At 43.3% G+C, this 22322-nt stretch overlaps 1 protein-coding gene across 1 annotated transcript; it reads right to left on the bottom strand.

The window, feature by feature from the left end:
• Nucleotides 1–6982: 6982 nt before the first annotated feature.
• TBX19 (T-box transcription factor 19) lies at nucleotides 6983–21939 on the bottom strand. The gene is made up of 8 exons (XM_067289812.1): nucleotides 21743–21939; nucleotides 14967–15231; nucleotides 12974–13108; nucleotides 12147–12208; nucleotides 10871–10932; nucleotides 10021–10209; nucleotides 8999–9131; nucleotides 6983–7220 (listed from the first exon to the last, which is right to left on the bottom strand). The coding sequence occupies exons 1-8, from the start codon at nucleotides 21937–21939 to the stop codon at nucleotides 6983–6985; spliced, it is 1281 nt and encodes a 426-aa protein (XP_067145913.1).
• Nucleotides 21940–22322: the final 383 nt, after the last annotated feature.

Here is a 22322-nt window from a genome sequence, read left to right as displayed (position 1 = left end):
ACAGTTGAGACTGTGGGAACTGATCTGGCCCTTGGAAAATTGCTGTCTGCTAAGAAAATTTGTGATTGCGCCAGTGGTTGATTGAATCCTAATACAGAAGCAAATGGCTTCTGCTTACTTTGCAAACCAAATGGCATTTCAGATGCAAACAATAATCCGCATTTTGCAAAAACAGTTCATGAGCACAAAGCTCTAGACAGCCCAGGAATGTGGGACGCCAAGCAGTCAAACACAGATCTCAGTCCAGGGTCCCATAATAAGACTGTCACACTAGTGTGAAGATCCCACACTGGGAGAAAAAAAGAAAGAAAGAAAGGATGAACATAGGTGATAAAGTATTCCTCACCTGCAGTATATAACCGTCCTCCTAGGAGAGAGGACATACTAACATCAGCTCATTAAAAAAAAAAAAAACTTGAAAAATAAAAGATCAAGACCAGCACATATGAAGAGTACAGCTTACAGTGCGACTTTGAGTCACATCTCTGATAGGAAAACAGAGTGATGGCTGCCACAGAGGTTTGCCAGTAGTACCAGTGATTTCCTGAACTCCCTCAGTATTCGGACTGAGATAATACTCGTGAGCATAACTGATGGAGGCAAGCAGAGCAATGCAGAGTGAGTCAGGGAGAGCAGGAGACAGCAAGACACTCCCAGAGGTCATGCTGGACACTCAAGCAGGAGCACCCTGCTGCCTCCATCAGGGCTGAGCCAATGCCCCAGCATAGCCCGGAAGGCACTGCAGAGTGATGTTAACAAAAATGGGGTTTACAAATAGATGTGCTCTTGCCTACCGCACATTTTGGGAATCAGGCCATGGCATTTGCATTTGTTCTGTTTACTACAAACCTGGCTGAACTGTGCTATGCGGCAGAGGGTTTCTTCCCTGCAAGCCATGTATCTAGTCAAACACCCATCCTTTTCAAAATGCCTGTGTGTTTTTGAATCAGTACATACTAGGAAAATCTGAGCAGTCATCCCAACACACCTCCACAGTAGGCAGGACATCCTCACAGAACAATCTCCCAAAATTTATAAGCCTGAGGTCATTTGTGATGGTTCACCCTCTCCTCATGGGCCTTAAAGAGCACATGCTGCTTCAAAGCCCTCTCCTTCTCCCTCCTTACTGCCCTTCCCAGTCTTTGTTTATACAACACAACTCCTGGTGCCTGTAACCTCGCACATGAGTAAGGAAATTCATAATATCTATTGTGTGGAAAAACTGCTGGAGAAAAGTCATCCAACTTCCCAAACAAATGACAATTTGGAAACATCTCAGTTAAAACATCTCAGAAAGACGAAGCAGGTCCACCCCAGGGGGAGTCCAGTGACAAGCAGTCTAGTGGCAGTGCAGAGGCAGGACTTCCTGGGGAGCAGAGGGGAGGCAGGAGAAGAGATTACAGGTCACCTGAGGGCAATGAGGCAGGAGGAGGGCGTAAAGGGGGAAAGTCACCTCAGAGAAGGTTAACTGCTGCTTGTTCTCAGATGGCAATGGAGGCACAGATAGATACCTGAGCTGATGTGCGCCCAAGGCTGGTTCACCATGAAAGATCTGAACTGGAGCCGGGGACTGCAGGACAGTTGTACATATCCACTTTCCAGTCTTTTGTCTGTAAGGGAGCAAAGAGAGGTTCTAAAAATATAGTCTTGGATTTTGAAAAGCAAAGTTAATAATCTAGCCCTTCTGTTGGCATGTATGCAGGTCATCAGGTGTGAACCAAGTGTGCTGTTGGCCTGAAACACCACTTTGGAAGGAGAGAAAGTCGCAGAGCATTTATGGAGGAGTTACGAAGAACAGAGCTACGGGGGGCTGCACAGTAGTGTCCAGATCAGATCCATAATCTTCAGTTTCTCAGGGCATTTAGAAAGCTACCTGGGAGGCTTAGGGAACAGCAAAGGAAAGGGAGGAAAAGAGATACAGGGAACTCAAGAAAGAGAACATGAAGCACATGAGGTACCCTGTTTGCAGGTATCTTTGTGGGACGAGGACACTAAGGTTGCCTAACACATCCGCATCACAAACCAGCTGTCGTAACCTACATATGGAAGTTGACAGAAAACAGCCTCCTTGTAGGCTTAAAATGACAGGCCTGCACATGTGCCACAATTAAACATCCAAACCTGGGATCTTAAAATTCACGAGACAGACTTGTGCACCTACGTATCTTATCTTGAGGACACTGCTGTTCAAATTAGCAGGTCACAGGAGCTCAGGTGTAGTTCAAATATTCACAGCAGCTATAACTGTAGCCAGCATGCAGAGCTCTGCCAGCACCGCAGAGCGCTGCAACTACCCATGGAGCTGCAGTCAAATCTCTGAGGGAAATAAATGCCAGGAAAATAAAACTCGGAGGGAAAAGCTAGAGGTAGAAGACGCCTGGTGCAGACTCGGCCTGTGCCTTGTCTCAGCTTTGGCAGTTCTGCATCCCCCTGCCCCAGGCTGCCACGGCGGTCCCAAATGCTCAGCGTTATTTATGTTATGAGCTGAGAGGCTGCTGCTGTCTGTCCCCAGCTGGCCACAATGTCTTCTGCCCGAAATGGTGCCATCAAAGAGGCCCAAAGTCTACCCACAAGAGCAAGGAAGCGGGCCGAGTGACGGAGGAGGCCCCTTCCCGCCCGGGCTCCTGCACAGATGCCCCAGGAGTGCCCGCAGGCGGACGGCGCGACCCCCTGCCTCGTGCCCCTCCAAGGCCTCGCCCGGGCTTCTCAGAAACCGTGTCTGTGGGCGTTCAATGCAATCTGCTCCTCCAGAACGAAGAAACTGGCTTAGCCCCCTTCCAAAAACTCGCCTCAAGAGCCATCATCAGCTGCACCCGGCGGCTGTTCCCTTGGGCCCTGGGGCACGCTGGCGCCGGGCTCGCGGGTCTCGGGCCGGGGCTGCCCTCGGCCGGCGGCAGGGAGGCTGCGCACCCCCTGCCTGCCTGCCTGCCTGCCTGCCCGCCTGAGGCAGGCTGGCGCCCGCGGTGCTGCAAGGGGCCGGAAACCTCGGGAAAAGGAGCCGTAAAGGGCTGTTAAACCATCGCCTCGCAATAAGGCACACCGCCTCAACATGGCACCGCCGCTGCCTGCCCACAGCGCCCCCCTGGGCGGGCGGAGCCGCTGCTGCGGCGGGGCTGGTGCAGCGCGGGGGCGGGGCTGGGCATGGCAGGGGGCGGGGCTGGGGCAGCGCGGGGGCGGGGCTGGGCTCTCTTTGCTCCGCGGCTGCCCAGAATTGCGCCAGGCAGGAGCCCAGCATTAGAGGCAAGATAATTTGCCTTTAATTTTTATTTAATTTTTATTTAAAAAAATATTTTAATTTTTACCATTTTGATCTTCTACTTTTACTACTTTTCTTCTTTTTTTTGGTCCGGTCAAATGTGATGTCTCACAAACCACATTGCAACTGTGCATTTATTAGCTGTATACAGTATGAATGCAGAAATGCAAAACAAATGGTTTATTTGTGTAATTACACGAAGATCCGTACAGGGGCATGCTGCTGAGTCCTTGCCCTCTAGCTGTCCCGATTAGAAACGTGATCGACACAGGTACGATGTGGCTTCCTTGCAGCCCATGCCCCTTGGCTTTCCTGCTCAGCGATAATAAAACCTACTGTATTTCATGGCCCAAGAGACTCAGCATAATCCAGTTAATTTGAACTAATATTAATGTCAGGTAGTATATTTACCCTGGAGATGTGAAAGCAGCTCTAGCTTTTCCAGTCTGTGGATCTATTTCTCTTGCACAAAATCAAGAAATGACTACACATATAATATTGCCAAAATATATAAAAACTGACTTTTTATTTTGTTACCTTGCTGCAGTTTCAGCTATTGTTTATAGTGACCGGTGAAATATGCAGGCAGAAATGATTATTGTATGGTTTTAATGGCAAGCACAAGTCTATAAGGGGAATGAGGGCACTGTGGGGGCAAATCCAGGTCTAAAATACTGTTTGTCGTGGGAGGAATGGCTTATATACAGTTTAAGGAAATTTGCCACCCAAGGGAGCACGGTGCAGCGAGCAGCATGACCCATCACTGCTGCTCCTCAGAAGTGACCTGGCCAAGCTAAAGAGCGATTCCCAAAGCCGACGTGCAAGCGGTAGAGTTTCAGGTAGTGAGCAAGCCCAGGGTAATTTTTCCTCTCTCCATGTCACTTCTCGGGCTTTGGCTAAATGAGGTTCTCTGCGATGACAAAAACTAAGTTTGCTTCAAAGATCTCAGAACTTTTTGCCTCCTGTGGCATGAGTCATGACTACTCTTACAGTGCTAAGACAGACAAAATGACCCTGCCTGTTCCTTTTGATCCTTTTTTTTTTTTAATCCTCTCAATCCTACAGAACTATCAGGAAAGCTAACTGGAGTCTCTCCTAGCTTGTTTATTTGTGAAATAAAAATGCAGTTTGCATAACTTCTTATGATCAACCTTTCATTACAGAAATGCAATCTATGGGAAAACAAACAAATTATCTGACTCCTTAACCCTGAGGAAAGCATAGCAAATCCTGGAACGCTAAAAAGTCATTGCTTGCCTTTTTTAGCATCTATAGTCATCTTATGTACACTCAGCAGTGATTTGTGGTGAGTGTGGAGAGCTGAACAGCCAGAAGAGGGTAGCATACATTGGTTAATAAACCTCATCTGTAAAGCAGAGCTATTTTTGAGAGAAACACCTTCTTACACTTCTGGCTGCAAGGCAGAGAAAGACAACATGGAGAAACTTGTCACTGAGCTATTGATAGAGTTTGGAAAGGAAGATTTAAAGCCAGAACTGGCAATGATTAGCATGATAGTAGGCCACAGAGCTTTTTACCCTCTGCTATTAGCTCCTATTTGCCCAATGCCTCTGTTAACAAGAGCTGCACATCTGAAACAACTGCATGACTCTGCTCTAGCTGCTAGCAGCACACCTCAGTAAAACTAACAGCACTCCCAAGTGCATCCTGCCACCTCAGCTCGCCTGCAAAAAATTTAAAGGCAGGGCAGATGGGGGAAACGAGGGAGCTGCATTAACACCGAGAGCACTGCAAGGGGATGATTCAGGGCCCAGGTAACAGGGTGTGGAAGAGCAGCTTAGCAAGTTTACCAAACAGATATGTATTTGACAACCTGACTGAAAACCTGCTCCTCCTTGGTGCTGCCCTCCTAATGCCTATCCAAAATAAAACACTGTTCTTGCATCCAGTACACAGTATAAATGTGTAGATACACGTATGTAATGAGTGTATACTCAACAGCATAGGTGAGGAGTCACAGAGGAGCACCACCATATCTGGCAGAAGCAGGAACACCCATGCAGAGACACCAGCATGGAGGAGGTTTGGAGAAACCTCTTCTATACCCCTGCTGGGGCTTTCCTCTTAGAGGGTTGTCTCTCCAGTCCCTACCACTACTCCTGACTTTTCAAACAGAACTGAATTGCTGTGGAGCATGCCATTATACAGCTGGGGCCATATCTACATAAATTAGCTTAAAAAAAAAAACTGCAAGGGATCAAACTACAACAGTCTTCTGTATGCTCGCCTCCACACGCACACACTGCGTCTGCCAGTGCCTGGGTCTCTGTTTTGCTGTGGCAAGACCTGTCCCCTCAGTCCTCACCCGAGAGGAAAGAGGGGAGAATTGCCCTCGCTGCAGACGTAGCAACCTGCTGGCGGGGGCTCAGCCAGACAAAGGGGAAGCGGCACGGGCTGCAGCTTGTGTTTTCAGGTTTGCTCCTGCTTGCTTGCTCACTTCCTTATGCCAGGAACTAGCAGCAGTGCAAAGCAAGCCCGTAAGCCAGCTTTTGCCCATGAAAGAACTTGCTGGGGTTTGCCTGAGGAGGTGAGCAAGAGGACAAGGAAGGTCTGGGGGGGATTGTGTTTTGCTTTACACTAGTGGTTAGATATCTCAGAGAGGATCAGCCTCCACTAGGCTAGAGGTTGCACATACACAGAGGAAAAGCTGTCACCTGGAGAGGGAAAAAAAAAGAAAAAAGAAAATAAAAGAAAAGAAGAGCTGAAACAGACAAAAGCACAAACAGATGAATGCTTAACATCACACAGCCAGGCACTGACAGAGGAATAGAAAATTCCTGTCCTGTCCACTTGCTTCTGGCTGAGCTGTTTTCAATTCCTTCAGAGGCTGTTAGGTGCTTCAGTTCACATCTTGGAAAGGCACTGGAACCATAATAACCCAATAATTTGTATTTTATTTGTACTCTGTACCTAAAGCAAAGGGAAATTGCAACCTGAATATCTTTTTTGTTATTCTTTTCCCTCTGCCCATGTATAACACATATATAGTAAAACACTGAAACTTTCCATTTCCAAGACCTTCACATGAGACTATAAATGCTATATCAGATGCCCCTCACCTGCTGCTGCAATGCAGCCACTTTCTCAGCTGGAGTGTGTCTGCTATATAGCACACAAAGAGCACACGGAAGCTGCGGAAGGGAAGGGGACAGAGAATACTGGATGCAGGTGGCATGAGGGTGGCAGGCTGTAATTTCATCCCCTGAAGAATTTAGTTTCAGGTATTGTGGGAACCTTTGTGTGACAAATTCTACATTCTGCATGTCTTTAAAGCAGTGCTGTCCCTTCAAGCTACATACAGGGAACTTGCTCACAATTTCCCTGGACTTGGCCTCTAGTTACAGAAAGTACTCTTTAAAAAAAGACATGTAAATATCCAGCTGCCATGTCTGCTTCATTGAGACTCATGCATCTGACTTTTTTTGATGTGATTTAGAAGCAAAGCTAACTATAAAGATTCTTTCTGGTCATCATCCTGAATGATGCAGAAAGGTTACATTAATAAGTTGGCTCCTCTAACATTTCCTGCCTTTGCATTATGCATCTTGGCTTCTCTGGCACTCAAGAGGTACATTATGGAAAGTGATGCTTGATGAAGTTGGCTTTCTGCATACACATCCCTGCTCTGAGCTGCGAGTGTAGGGGGTCCTTTACTGCTAGTGTCAGTCTTGTTTGGCTGAGCTTCCCTTGTGAGCTGCCTGTCCATTAAAAGGAGTGCGAGGATGTCCATGCAGAGTCGGCTACTCTGGCTAGAGCGGTTTCCCCTTGCGTTTCCACACTGCCAGAGACTGTCCCCTGCAGAGGGATTTGGACTGATGAAGATCCAGCGGGTAAGGGGACATTACCCCTTAGGAACATGCTTGAAGGGCTGCTGTTCACCTCATTCCCTGGGTTGGCAACATTTACAGCACTGTTGCTCACCGTCCACAGACATGGGTAATGGCTGGAAAAAAAGCAGTAGAAATTGAATGGCTTATTTCAAAACATTTTCCCCATCACAAGATTTGCTCTGGTACAGTCAAGTACATTATCTGGTAAAAGATTGCTGTCTGAATCAGGTTACTGAGCTAGATCAGCCTTGGGTATCTTAACTGAAAAATCACCAAGGACAGATAGACCTGGTGAGCTTGGAGAGAGGCATGGAGAGAGACGTGCAAATAAATAAATGTGAGTGCCAAGATTTAAAAATCTTTTTTGTAAATGTTTACATTTAAAATAATTTCAACTGACTTTTCTGGCACCCAAATTAGAGAAGAAATGTGTGCATTTATTTTGGGAAGAAAGAAGGGACATACTTGTTAATTAATTGATTCTAAAGGGTCTAAGTTTCAGCCCCTCCCAGAATGGTTTACTGCTCTATTAACAATATGTCTATAATGAATCATGAACTAGACTTCATTACATCCCTGCATGTAGGTAAGATTCTCATTTCACACAAGAGACTAGTGAGGAGCACAGAGATAAAAATATTTTGGCTTTAAAATGTCCATTAATTTTAGATACCCAGGTTCTTTGTGGCTATGCCAAGATCCTGATTTTCAGAAGTGCTATGGAAAAGCAAAGCTCCCATTTATTTCAGCTGGAGTAGAAGATGATTATCTTCTCTGAAGGATCTGTCCAGGAATCTCAGATTGGGCACTTGGGACACACATTAAATTATGGATGCTTATTGAAGCTTGGGAATAAGTGTGAATCACAAGGGCAGGTGCAGCTCAGACATGAATGGGTGTAGAGACCTCTCCGCCCTCATCCACACCAGGCTATGAGAGAGGAGCCTAGTTCTGGTTTGGATTACTTGATATGAATGGATGTGGAACATGAGGTTGCAGATGAGGAGAAGCCTACCCAGGTGTCCCCTCACCCTCCTTGTGGTGCTGCATCTTCGCTGTGGCTCCCTGCCTCTGCTGCATGGGACTGAGAAGCTGAGGAGAAACTGTGACATTGTGCCAAGAATATGGGGAGACTATGGCTAGCCATGGGGGCTTACATTCCTCTAATCTCACCTGGAAACCCATCCCTGAGTGAAACCACTCTGGTGACAAAGCTAGGATTTTTGTGCCTATTCCTATTTGCTAGTCCTAGCTTTCAATATTAGATAACTCTCTATCCCAGGGCCAGGCATCCTATTTCTCATTCCTACACGAGATCTCCATTTGTTTCCTCTTCCTTAGATCAAGTTCTACTGCATCTTTTAGCAGTACTGAAGAATTCCTTTTTTTATTCCTAAAAAGTCATTTACTTTCCTAATCATTTTCCAGAGCACAGTTCTGATGAAACATCCAATATGCTGCAAGTGCAGTATGCATATTAATAAGCATGATAAGAAAGGCTAAAACTACAATAGTCAAGCTGAACTCTGTGCCAAAATATTACTTTCAAAGACCTCTGAAAGGCTTCCTTTCTTGAGATATTCTATACAGGAGAGCAGACTGGAGGGACATCAGCAAGTGGGTGTACATACTAGTAACTAATATTCCTGTAGGGCTTCACATTTTTATAACACAGATGAATGTTACTAGCAAGCAGGCCCTTCAGGTAAATAGACCCACCCCCATTTTACAGATGGGAAATTGAGGTGATGAAATGACCTGCCTAAGGAAGACTGTGTACCAGGTCAATAGCAGATACAGAACTGGTTACAAAATCAGGATTGTCATAAGGCTTTGTTCATACCTACAAGCCTCACTGCTCCTAATACCAGTAATTTTCCTGTAACCTTACCTGGGCCCAGGGCTGGCACCTCCCTTGGTGTGTGGCACGGAAAGCAAATTAGCATGTGGAGAGGATGGCAAAGTCCAGCTGTCATGTCCTGGGAATACCTGAAGATTATTGCTGGAGCTCTCCAACAAATTCACTTTGGGGGAGAAATACAAATCCTCAGTGACTATTGCACAGACATTGTCTTAGGACAACAGAAAATGGGGAGGCCCGAGGAAGCAATCTTATCAGCTGACAGAGGTTCCCAACCGTAGGTAAAAGGACAAAATTCTCTTCTTTATTAAGGGAGTAGCAAGGTGCCATTGTAATTCCAGATGTGGTATGTGAGAGGATATAGCACGATAGACATAAGATATGCATTTTGGAAAAGTATGACTAATAGTCTTTGATTAATAATGACTGACATATGACTGATGATGTTTTGATACAAGTTTCCTTATACTTTGAGCTTAAATATTTCAATTGAACATGACACCTTACTAAATCATAATTGGAGAACAAATTACTTTATCCTCCCTCTTGTTTACAGCCAATTTCCTCCTAACAAAGGAAAATCAGTTTCTGGAACTCCACATCCAAATCTAGAGAGTGGAAGGGACTCAAAAGACATTCTGGCAATACCAAAACACCATCATTGCAAGTCAGCTCCACGTTCCTAAGGACTGCTCTACTTGAGAGGGCGACTGCTTCATGACATGATGTTAGAAGCAGGTCTGCAATATTCTGATATTTTTGTATAATTGGGAGCTGTAATTTAGGCAAGATCATTCACTCTTATCCATAGCCAACAGTTACAATGCACCTATCTCTTGTACCTATCTCTCTGTACCTTTTGTTTTCTGTGTTTGCTGCCTTAAACATACTCTGTGTGTGCAGAGTTCAGTGCAGACTGTTACAAAGAGACTCATCATGTTCTTTCCTAGCTTCAGGTCTTGCTCGGTTTACTGCTTTTGCTAATGTAAAACAAGGGTCAGTCAGGCTGATTGTGTCTGTTCTCTGGAAGCAAAGAAAAATTACAGTTGTACCTGTAGGTGAGTGATTTCTCTGCATGTATGAAGGTGGGTACGGAGCAGCCCGATGTCCTCGGAGGGTTGAATATCGCTCACAGCCGTGGGGAGCGTGTGGAGCTGGCAGAGGCAAAGGTCCGGTGTACTGATAGTTAGAGCTTCCTGACGCACACATTGTGTCTGGGTTGGAAATCAGCCAGCCACCCACTTTGAGGGGAAAGACAGAACAAAACTATTATAGCACTAAAACAGTTCAGTAGAGTAAAGGAAGTAATCAGCCTTCCTGCAGAATCAGCTGTGCCTCAAAAATACCAGGCAGATTCCAAGATACTGGCTTAATGGAGCAACTGCCAGGCAATCAAAAAAAAAAAAAAAAAAAAAAAAAAAAATCAAGAAAACCGTCAAAAAAACCCACACACCCAAAAACAAGACCTGGGAACAAACAAACAAAATCACAGTATCAAAGAATGAGTGAACGAAAATTTGACCATCACAAGAATGAACACAATCTCTGCTCCCCCCTCTTTTTTCCAAGCTGTTCACCAGTGCAAGTTAATTTTATAGGTGACAAAAATATTCACAAATACAAAAAAAAAAGAGGGGGAACCATAGAAATGCCATAAATCATCTTGTTTCTGGATTTTCTCTAGTATCAAAAAATGGATTATAAGGAAAATGATCCCTCTGGGGAAACTGTCACATGATTTCCTACTGCGAGGTTTCTTCAACCATTTCTTTTAAGGGTCCCTTTCAACAACAGAATTTAGGACACAATGAAGCACTGGTCTGATCCAGTTAAGTAAGTCCCAGGTTCCCAGCGCCAATCATATCACACAACACTTTCAGCTCGCATGAATAAAAACCTTACAGTGAGAATATGTCATATGTTGACCTTCAGAGACTGTTTCTGGAGCATCCTTTGGATGGTTTCTGAAAGGGAAACATTCAGTGGTAAGTCTTCTCATTGAGAAGTTATGAAAGGAAGTAAAAAAACGAAAACTATTCACTAAAAAAATTAAATAGAAAATTAAGTCAAAAAGGAGGAGATTCCACCCTATTTAACCACTCACTAGGCAGTAGTAGATATATCTGCACTCTGCCATAAAGGAAGTAGGAACTTACGTTTTGTGACATGCATAAAAACCATTCCTAAATTTGTGCTGAATTTAGGGGCTGAACCAGGAATTCTACATCTACCGGTGGGCACCTTTCCTGCTCGCATCACCAGCCTCAGCCTCACTTGCCGCAAAGTGGGACTCTGCCTCCTGCGCAGCCAGGCAAGCCCAAGACAGCGCTCCCCTTCCCCAGCTGGCAACCCTGGGGCTGAGACTCAGCATCTTCCTTAGCCATCAGGAGACTGCTAAGAGAGACAGACAGGTTCTCCTGCAGGCATGTGGGGGACATCGCATGGCAGAAAATTGAGCTGGTCCAGACAAAATTGATTTGCAATTATGGACTGGAATCGATGATTTGGGTAGCCCCTTTTTAAAGGCTGTACTGGGCTCATAAACCTCCATATGGTCCCATGGCTAGTTCAGCTACTAGATCATGGAGACAGAACAACCACACTCGTTAGCATGGATGATGCAAGTAAATCTTTGAAAGATAATTAAACAACAATTTTTTTCTGAGGACAGAAGCATCTCTAATATCTTATATAGTGATCTCCTACAGAATTACTTTTAATAAACATATCACACATTCTCATACAAGTTTAATAATAGCAATGTAGTTACATTACAGTTACAGTGCAATTTCACTTCAGTTCTGCTTTTCTGCTTTCTGACATCTGCAATTATCATTTATTCTCCCTGAGATATCAAATCATGGGATTAACTGGAGTGTAAATACAATGTATAGGTGAAGTATAACATTACTGGGGAAACTCACACTGTCTCATTTCAGACTTTCTGTGTAGACAGTACTAAGTCGTAGGATCCTCCAGAGAATACTCACCCACTTCAGACCTGATTGTGGTAACATTTATATAGAGAGCCTCCCCACTAATTTCAGTGGAGTGGCTCCAGATTTAAGACAGCAGAAATGAGATTAAGTTACGTCATTGATCTTTCACATTGTGCTGCCACAGCTTTAACCATATCAGCAGCAAAATACTACTGAAACGAAAAAGAAGCTGAACTCACCTTTCCTTTGCATCCAGGAAGGCTTTGGCAAAGGGATTATACTTGATTTTGAGAGCTGTTATCTTGAGTTTGCAAAAAACAAGGCATATTAGTGAAGACAATTTGGAACAGCGACTTGACAAAACATCTTCCAGAGTACACTAAGTGGCACTGTCTTGCTAGCCAAATAAAATATATCCCCACACATTACGTTATCCAGGGCTGGTTGTAAGGGAGTTTCGTTCTTTGCAGGGCACTGTACATCGATCGGTGCCACAGGCAGAAAACAAACAGGGGCAGCCTAATGGCATGGTCTAGTCTGGCAAATTCTGTGGTATGGTGGACCCTTTCAAGACAGCTTATAAGCTGGATTTCTTACAAATACAAGTCAAATCTACAGCAACAATAGCTAAGAGACAAGAGATATGAGTTAGCAATAGTCACGTTCCAAAGCATCCCTCTATTACAATTTTGTGTTGTGCGAAAGTTTTCCCATGGAATGATGTGCTGTTCTGCAATTGTATGAGTTATAAAGATATTGATCTCGACCATAGGTTTCTTTCAGTAAGAGCTTCCTGGGATGCCAGGACAGATGGACGAGTCTGGGATGGCAGTGGCAGGATATTTAAACTAAATCTGGCTTACTAATGCAACCAGACACTGGATTAAATAACGTTCTGCTCCAGAAAGACAAGAGAGCATTAGACTAGATAGAGCATTACTGCAGGACTAATGGGGAAACAAGATAAGGACTGGTCTGCCTGTTGGCACATGCTTATCTTGTAGTTAATAAGCTTTTAATATATCTCATCAGCGATGACCAAGAGCACAGCGTGGCACCCGCCTACCTCTTCATTTTGATAGGCAGTCACAGCTATGAACTGAGTCTCAGGGAAGGAACAGTTCATCACCATCCGGTGGGGGCCTCCTACGCGAACTATGTGTACCTGAGGCTCATATTTATGCAGGGAGTTCAACATTATCTGCAGAAAACAAAACACAGACAGACAGACTCCAATCCCATTCTGGTATCCTACAGCTGCTCTTTCCCTCTGGCTCTGCAATAGACCAAATGTCACTGCTAAAACTCCCCAGTTTGTGGTTACTGAGGGCAGGAGGGCAGATCTCTTTCTCCTTTCTGATGAGCCACAGGGCTGAACAGGGTGAGACTTCATTGGACTTGGATTTAAAGCTTTTGATACAGCAGCAGTAGCGAATATTTGCATTAACAGCTCAGGGCTTCAAATTAATGGGTTTCCACTGCTAGAGAGGCTGTTCAAGCAGTTAAGAAACAATGTGTCCTACTTCTACTATCTGAAAGACTCAGAACCACTATCACAGGAAACAGGGCCAAGAGGGATCTAGAGCAGTCACCTGGCTCATCTTTCTGGGCACGATGAAGTGTACCTAAAGAAGTCTTGGCAGATGTTTCTGTAATCTGGCATTAAAAGCTGTGAATAGTGGCGATTCTGCACCATGCCTTCCTCAGGAAGCCTAATACAGTGCTGAATTCTCCCTACTATGAGAAAGAGATGTTTAAAAATATTCATATTTTGAAAAGTGCTGTGCACATTATATGTGGAATAACACAGCTGTTAGCCTAAAGCACTGTTAGACAGCTATTACTTTTTAACAACAGCACAGGAGGGGAAGCTGAAGCACAGAGTGGGGACACAGTTTACCTTAACACTGTTGCCTGCATTTCAAAAGAAAACAAGGAGAGCTCCAGGCCTTTACCACTTAGTGACTTTTGTTTGGTTTGTCTTCCCTTCAGTTTTTCTTCCCTTGCTTTCTACTTTCTTCCTCCGCACTTTACTATATATACACACATCTGGCTCCCTTAGTTTTTCCCAGGGTCTATTTGACCCTCCAGATTGGTTTTCTGGAGCTTCCCTTCCCTTTCCCCAGTGCATACTCTCCTGAGGTCCTGGAGGCAGGACCAGTACTTGGCAAATTCAGATCCTGTTTTATGCTCCACAATAGCTCTTGTGCTGCTTCCATGTGTGACCTTAGAAAAAGTCAGGTCATCTTTCTGTTCTGTTCTCCAGTCTGTAAAAATGGAGATAATTTCCTACCTAATGAGGGTACTAGGCTTATGTAGGTACCTCACAAACCTAATAGAAATAATGGGTAGAGAACATATATTTACATGAAAGAAATTGATTATGGGTTGACAAGTATCATCCAATGTAGGAGTTTTGTACAAAACAAACAAGCAAACAAAAGATCTTGTGCAATATTTTACCTTCAGATGCATCATCAAAAATAAAAGACGAAACAAAACTAATTTTCCTGTTTGCATTTTTAAGGGGTTCAAAGAGAAAGTCACTTATTTCTGGTACATGTGGTTTCTTTCCAAAGGCCAAAGCTGATTCAATAGAGTATTGATAATTATCATGATGCAGAAGCAGACATAGTAATTATTTCATTTAGGAGCAGCCTTTTATTCTGCTATCTGACTCCTGCCAACATTCCACTTACACCAAACAACATGGGGGAACACAACAAAAACCTAATACCCATGACCATTTTTCCCCCCTTCTCTGAAGTCCTGTGTAAAAAACCCCAGCACACAAGACCAACTCTGAAAAGCCCCCTGATGATTAAGTAAACCACAGCACTCTGTCTCTTTTAACATCAAGAAGTCCATTAAAATCTGAAAGCGCCAATTAAGGCCTGTTTATTCCTGTTTACATTTGGCCTCCAGAGAATAATTGGCATCTGTGGGTGAAGAGGCCTGTAAGGGCCTCTATAATTACATAAATGCACCCTTGATATTTCTTGATTGGTAGGTGCTTGCGATTGAAGCCAAGAGGTGCATGGGGAAACACGAAGCCATACCTGCCCGCTCCCATTGAGCTTGTTGGTAAGTTTGACTTTGCTGAAGGAAATGGCAGCCTTCATCCAGTGGGCCCCAAAGTTGGGAGAATCTGGATGGATGTAGACACAGCTGTGGTTTGGTGGCTCAGGTTTCCCAGCTGGCACCCATTCTCCGTTGACATACTTCCAGCGGTGGCCATCGGTCGGGGCAAAGTCCAACAGGAAGGAATACATGGCATTTGGGTCCAAGCCTGATACGCTGATCTTTAAGACAGGGAACATCCGCCTGTTCAGGAAACAGAAAAGGAAGAGACACTGGAATCTGGTTTTGAAAGACTCTTCTGTATGTTTGCAACCAGACACTCACAGATTAGCTCAAAGTGAAAAACCATCTCCATCTCCATCTCTCTCTCCCTCTCTCTAGCTGAAGGAAAGTCTGTTAAAGGTTAATGCTTCCCTTAACACATTCTTGTCCAAGTGATCAAAATAAAATAAAAATTATCTCTAAATTATCTCTAAAGTAGGGCAGTAAGGCCTTGATCATGCAAAGATTTATGAACAAATGTGCTTAATTCACGCACTGTGTACAGTGTCAGCAGAGTCCACGGGATTTAGACATGCTAAGTACATCCTTAGGTGTGAAACAAGAAGGCATGAACAGGGTTAGACAGAGTTGAAAGTGATTGAGAAGGTGAGCTGAAGCACAGGTTAACTGCATTAACTGCAGAATCCTGTGATGAGCTGCCCTTCTTTGGTGCTTCGATCCCCACCCGCACCCCATACTCTGTCCAGGGGCCAAGTCCCATTTTGTCTGATTCTGGTAGCAGGCTGGATATGTACCCTGGAATCATCCTGCAATCATGAGCACTCAGGACATAATCCCAGTCAGGTACTCAGACTCCTGTCACACTACTCCTATAGGAAGGTTTTTCTCCCTTCCTTTGAAGGGATGGTCATATTCCATAGTCTTTGTGAGCTAAGCGAAGTAAGACAGGATTTATTTTATGAAAGGAAACTAAAAGCTCTTCGTTCCTCTCATCATCTGCATTGCTCCTGTCTCTGTATAAGTTTCCAATGGAAATAATGTCTTTTAAATGTGCAAGGTCATACAAGAACTGTAATTCAATAATCCATGTGTCCAGAATACCGTCCTTCCAGCCTGTTTTGACCTATAGCAGGTTTTTTTGCTTTCTCTCTGGAAATACCTGATGTGTCCTCAAATCAGATTTCCTTTTACATTAGTTTTATTACTTTGGTAGCATTCAGTCATCCTTCAATGGACTGATAGTCCAGGTCTTCTCCCTCTCTTTTGTCACTTACAACTAATGAACCTCCTGGATACCAAGCTTAGCAGCCGGAGATGGGCAACCCCAGCTCTGGGGTATAGTCTGCTCAATTTTGTCACTTCTACTCTTCTCTTTTTTTAACCTCACTTTACTCACTCCTATTTTTTGTGCCAAGATTATTAATGAAAGAGAATTCTAAGGTCAGGCCTGGAGGAAGTCTAGCACTTCCTCTTCTTCCACTGCAATACATCCTATAGTCCTTATGTTAATCCCCATCATCTCCCATTTGAGTAATGGTTTCCAGGCTCTAAATGCCTTAATAAGTCTACTACATTTTCTTTGTCTAAAAATATCTATTTCCTTTACCAGTGTTGTATCAAATTAGTTTGGCATGACTTAAATTTAGTAAATTGCCTTTTATCTCATATTCCATTGTCTTCCACACATTTAATTACCCTTTCCTTCAGAATACATCCTCAACTCTTACTACAGGGACATATTAAAAAGTCTGTAATTAGCTGAAACACATTTTCCCCTTTCTTAAATATAAGTATTCATGTGCTATTCTACTATCATTAGGTAAATCTCCAGCTTGGTAAGTCTGGTTAAAATACTTGCTGTTAGACCTGCACTTGGCAGTTCTCTCAGTAATTTGGTCCCATCTTCCATCTCTCCCTCTGCTCATCAGCTTAATTAAGACAGGTTATTTGGCTTTTAGTTCCACCTGAGATACAGTGTTGACCATTACTATGCTCTAAAACCTACATCATCTAGCCTTCCCATCATCTTGTGCATTTAAAACTGAAAACCTGTCTTTGTTTAGTTTTGGGAAAGTACTTTGAAATATCTTTTTCCTTGAATAGATCCTTCTGAGCTTAAAGGTACAATGACACCTTTTCTCAGTTCCCTTCTAATTATTATTTTTTCTTTAGTAAAGGACATTTGCAGCAGTTCCCAGACAGCAGTTTTCTCTCTGTCCCAATATTTGTGATCTGTACCACATACCACAAATTTGCTTTTGGACAGAGTTCATTCAGAAGATGTATAATATAGTATGAAAGCACACCCTTATCTGGCTTTAGGAAATAGATCCAGACAATGGAAACACTCCCTAAACAGAATAAAAAGCAAGTATTGATATTGGAACTTAGACATCTCAGTGCCTGAAAAAGCCTACAGCAATGGAGTTAGAAGGGCTCCCACAGTTTCGGGAACTGGGAAAAGGGAGCAGAAGAGAGCAGTCTCCCAAAGATATCAAATTCATTATGTTTCTTAAGTTGTCAAGGAATATGTGTCATTACTGTGGAGGATTATTATAGCTGCTATATCTCACTTCCTACGTTCTTCCTATACAACCATGAGGTGCCCTGCCCCAGAGACCTCCATATTGACCTCTTCCCTCTCCTGGCAACTGTCATGGACCAGGCCAGATTTTTATTCACAGGCCAATGCATCTTCAAGCTCTCTACAATACAGAGAGATCAGTTACACCAAAAAAAACACAGCAATTGCCTGAGGTCCCTGGCCATGGGGCTAAGGAAGGGTAAACCTCTAGACTTAGTTAGGTAGCAGTACGAATCGTGCAACATTCACAAGAAGGGAATTCAAACTTCAGGCTCTCTCCAGGGACATCAAAAGTCTCTGCCCACACAGACATACTGCTTCAGATCGCTGACACAATCTCCTATACCCCAAACACATCCCACCCACTCCCTTCCTTTCTGGACACCTTTAAACAGCTCTTGCTGCACATGTTCATCACCTTCTGCTCACAGGAAAACACAGGAACTGAGAAAAAAAAAAATCATCTAATATAAATACTTGGTGATACAGGACCAATGCAACACTTAGAAAGACATACTGAATCATGATCTTTCTAACTAAGATTGCAGCTCAGCCAAGGATTTATATGCTACATTTAATTTAATGTCTCTGTATTTCTGACGAGGATGCACTGGATTGAATCTGTGCATTGGAACAATAACATCATGCAGCTACCCAACTGGGATGCGATAAAAAGTACAGAAGCGTTGCTCCCTGTATCCCCAGCTCCCCCTACAGTCGGTCTTCAAAGCAACACTCTGCATGGTTTGCTGAACTGGGAGTAGAGGGGAAAATTCATCCACATTAAGATTTAATTTCACTAGATTTCTCAGAACTATATCTCACATGTACATTGCTAATTCCTCTGCCCACAGTCCAAGCTTTGCTGCCTTTCTAATGAGATACTTGAGTTTATCGCCAAAAGATCTACAAACTTTTAATGCCAGAAAAGAACACAATTGTCATGAACTTTAACCTCCTGTATAACATGTTACAGCACTTCCCTGTATTAATCCCTGCTCACACACTGTAATTCCCAACTCATGTGGACCACCATGGCTTGACTGTACAGACTGCCATGATGGAAAATCCACCACGTGACTTGTTCCATTGATTAAGTTGCTTTGCTCTTAAAATCACGTGCTTTGTCTTTCTTTTAGCATGACAAATGATCATTCTTTCAATTTTTTTCAGTCAGACTTTTTGTTTCAACGTTCAGGTAGGTATACACATGACCTCACACAAATGATGAAAGTGTTAAAGTCTAGCATTTAAAAATCAATGTGTTCATCTGCATTGATCCACTATAGATTTTCCCCTTATGCAAAGGGCACTAGTGGAACCTCCCTGCCTCCAGGGAATAACACAAATTGCAAAGTGTCAGGATACTACATAGCTGATATGATATAAACACTAAGACAGAAAACAGTCTCAGTCAGAAAACTGAGAGTTTGAATATTGAAATGCAAATTGAATACAATAAACATGAGTAAGATAAAAAACAGTGATTCTCACCATATCAGCATTACAGCAACAGTTATACCCATTGGAATGTTTTTTGCTTTAGAGGATGTGGTTTAATTTCACTAGGGTCTGTTCTGTTCAGAATATATCCAACTTTCCTACATACCTAGGTGTATTGCTATGGCAGGTGATCATTATAACAAAGCACTAGAGTGCCCTTATAATACAGCATTGGAGGCATATCTATATATTAACATTGAAGTTTCTGGTTTGTCATTGAGCATAGACACTTACTTCCTGTAATTTATGTAAAATTTCTTTCATCTAATTATGACATTTTGGTAGTCCTCAGTACCAATTACAAATGACACAAGTAGCTAGAACTGTGCATGCTAGAGTTTTGTATTTGAGGATCGCTAGTCAGTCAGCCTTGCACTCTCTGGGATGTTCCTGAATCCGCCTTCAATTTAATTTGTGTCTTTTGCTAACATTGTGTCCACACAAACTGTCTTAGTTTCCTCGCACAGAAGTTCAGACTGTCTTTTCTTGTTACTCTTAGAATGCAGTTTTCAAAAGCGCTCATACATCCTTCTGCAAGAAGGACTAGGAGTTAGTTCTATTTGATTTAAGCATCAGTAGAATTAAATCAACATCATCTTCTTTTGAGAATCCCTCTGGAGACATTCACTGAAGATTCCTGAACCTGTAAAAACTCAGCACTCATTGGAGTGCTCATCCCCTTTGCATATGCATGGAGTTCTCAGGAGGGATTTTGCTGCAGAACACTGTCTATATTTCTTTTCTTTTTTTTTTTTTTTTGGTGCATTGATGTGTTTGTAACAGAAGATACTTTCTGAAATGCAAGAGAGCCTTTTTCATAGTCCCCAGCAGTACAGTAACTTTGTTATAAGGATGTATGCAGAGGACAGTGTAATATACTTTTAGAATTTTATATTTTGAGATTGCTGTAGTCTAATCATAGAGAAAGAACCTGTTCCTGCCCCCATTGGCATTAATAGAACTGTCACTGGCTTTAGGAAAAATAGGATAAAGCTGATAAGGAGTGTGAAGGTTAGAAAGAAGGAAAATAAAGAAGCTTCCACAATCAAATAAAAAGTAACCAGGCATATGCAAATAATGATAGATTCCCTTTTCACCATCATGAAAAGATTATATCTACACATTCACCTTGACATTTTAGTGTGAAATAATATCAGCTGCAATGATAATTTACATTAGCTGAGAGTGAAAAAAATGAAAAAAAAATAGGTAAAGGTGTTATTCTTTGGACCCATTTAATTAATTTGAGGTAAGCCTGTCTTACTTCAGTTTTTTCACTTATGCTGATGAGCCAGTTGAAGTATCCTTACACTAGGTGAAAGTCCACGCAGAAGTTTGTTCTGGCCTAACAGCAATTTTTAAAGCAATTTAAATGAAGCAAAAGCAGCTTCTGAGTCTACAGAGAGCCTCAACAGGAAGACATGTCTGTCCCTATAGCTCATTAGGAGGAATAAGAGTGGCAATAGGCCGTGCTGGCCAAGAGCTCACATTTTGGGAATACAGCTGTTCTCACAAGGAGATAACCTTGCTGAGCTAACAGACTAGATTTTTCCTCCTTGACTGCCATCACCCCACTTTCCTTGTCAAGCTACAGTCAACAACAATTTTGTCCAACCATTCTGCTGAATCAAAGTCTCTTTCTGCAAAGTTGATAAAAGTCACACCATATGAGTAGATCTTTCTTCCCATCTCTTTTAATTCCTCTCTCTTACACAGATCTTCTGGAAAGTCTTGCAAAAGAAACACGTGCATGTGTGTGTGGGGGGGTGGTGGCAGCGGTGGTGATTGATAGATTAAATAAAAACCTTAGTACCAATGAACAGGTGAACTTTACTCTTGTAGCTGCCTGTTATGGGCTGGACTCTGTTATCAGCCCAGTTTAGAGCAGAACCTCTCTGGAGAGCCTCTTGCAAGCCAGTGCCTGGTACAGAATAAAGTATTCTTCCCTCTAGGTTTTGTACTCCCCTCTCCTACGCCTTTCTGTTCTCAGCAAATAGTAAAATATGTAATCCATTTAAATTACAATGTTTTGTCTTCCTAAAGCCCTGTGGATTAAGCAATACTCTGCACTGATTTCTAAGGGCACCAGCAATAAATATGGAGCAAAACACTTGTGGGACCATGCAAACCTGGACTGCGCGCACAGGCCACACACGGCCCAGATGTAATATATTCCTTTTAGAACAGATTGTGTGCATGGGCTGTTTACCCCCAAGGCCACAGAGACAGGAGTATCTGCAACTGGATGTAACAACATTGATCTGCTTTTGAACACTAATTTGATGTCTACAGGCAAGGACCTGCTAATGAAACCTGATTGTTACTGGTACAAGAAGTGATCCAAAAGGTTTTGAGAGAGCATCCATTCCCTGTTGGATCCCCTTTTCATGCAACCTTAAGTCAAACAATATATTTCTTCAGCACATTTCACAAGCAGGAATAAAGGGTGGCAGGAATGGTTTAGCAGTGACCAAAACAGAGCAGCAATGCCCCATTCTGTTCATATGCTGTCTTTACGGGACTCGGAGATTGCAGTGACAGCACTGTTGCATGCTCCTCACAGCACTCTCTCTACCATGCACGCGCAGCATTTGTTATTACGGCTCTTAATGCCCCTCAGGCTGTTGTCTACACTTAGCCCACAAGGCTGAGGCGATCACTCACCTGCCGTTCTTGGTCACGATCATCTCGTTAGTGACTTCCCTGAATCTCTGCCAGAGCGTAGCATCCTCCAAGACAACCTGGAGCTGTTTCTCAGTGGGGTCGCCTTTGTCTCTCCCAGCCCGGAGCTCGCTCTCCACGATGCTGAGTAGCCTGGAGACGGTGCAGTCGCTGGGCTTTTTGCAGCCCAGGTCTGTCATATTGGCTTTACTGCCAAAAACTTCAGGTAGCTGCTAAAAGACAAAAATCCTAAGCTAAATTTAAATGCAGATCAGTTCATTGGGCACAGTCTGACAAATGTGCTCTCCTTGCTCCTTTGCCACTGACTAGCTCCTTCCCCTAGGAGTCCCAATGGGCAGTGACACCAGCGTGTGGAGGTTTACGCACACACTCCACACAAAAAGAGGACTATCTCCTAATTACCTGTCAGACGGTCAGGTGGGTGGCAGGCTGATGACTCAATTGGCTGCCTTGAAAGAAGAGTCCTCCATCCAAATTAGCATGCTTTTATCTTTTTTCAACCTGAAGTGGGTCTAATTGTTCTGCTTGAGAACCAGGTTTCCATTAATGAAAATTGTTTCAT

The sequence above is a fragment of the Apteryx mantelli genome, chromosome 1 (assembly GCF_036417845.1).
Source record: "Apteryx mantelli isolate bAptMan1 chromosome 1, bAptMan1.hap1, whole genome shotgun sequence".
Lineage (NCBI taxonomy): Eukaryota > Metazoa > Chordata > Aves > Apterygiformes > Apterygidae > Apteryx > Apteryx mantelli.
The sequence above is the reverse complement of the archived record's forward strand: the minus strand, read 5'-3'. Positions and strand labels throughout refer to the sequence as shown.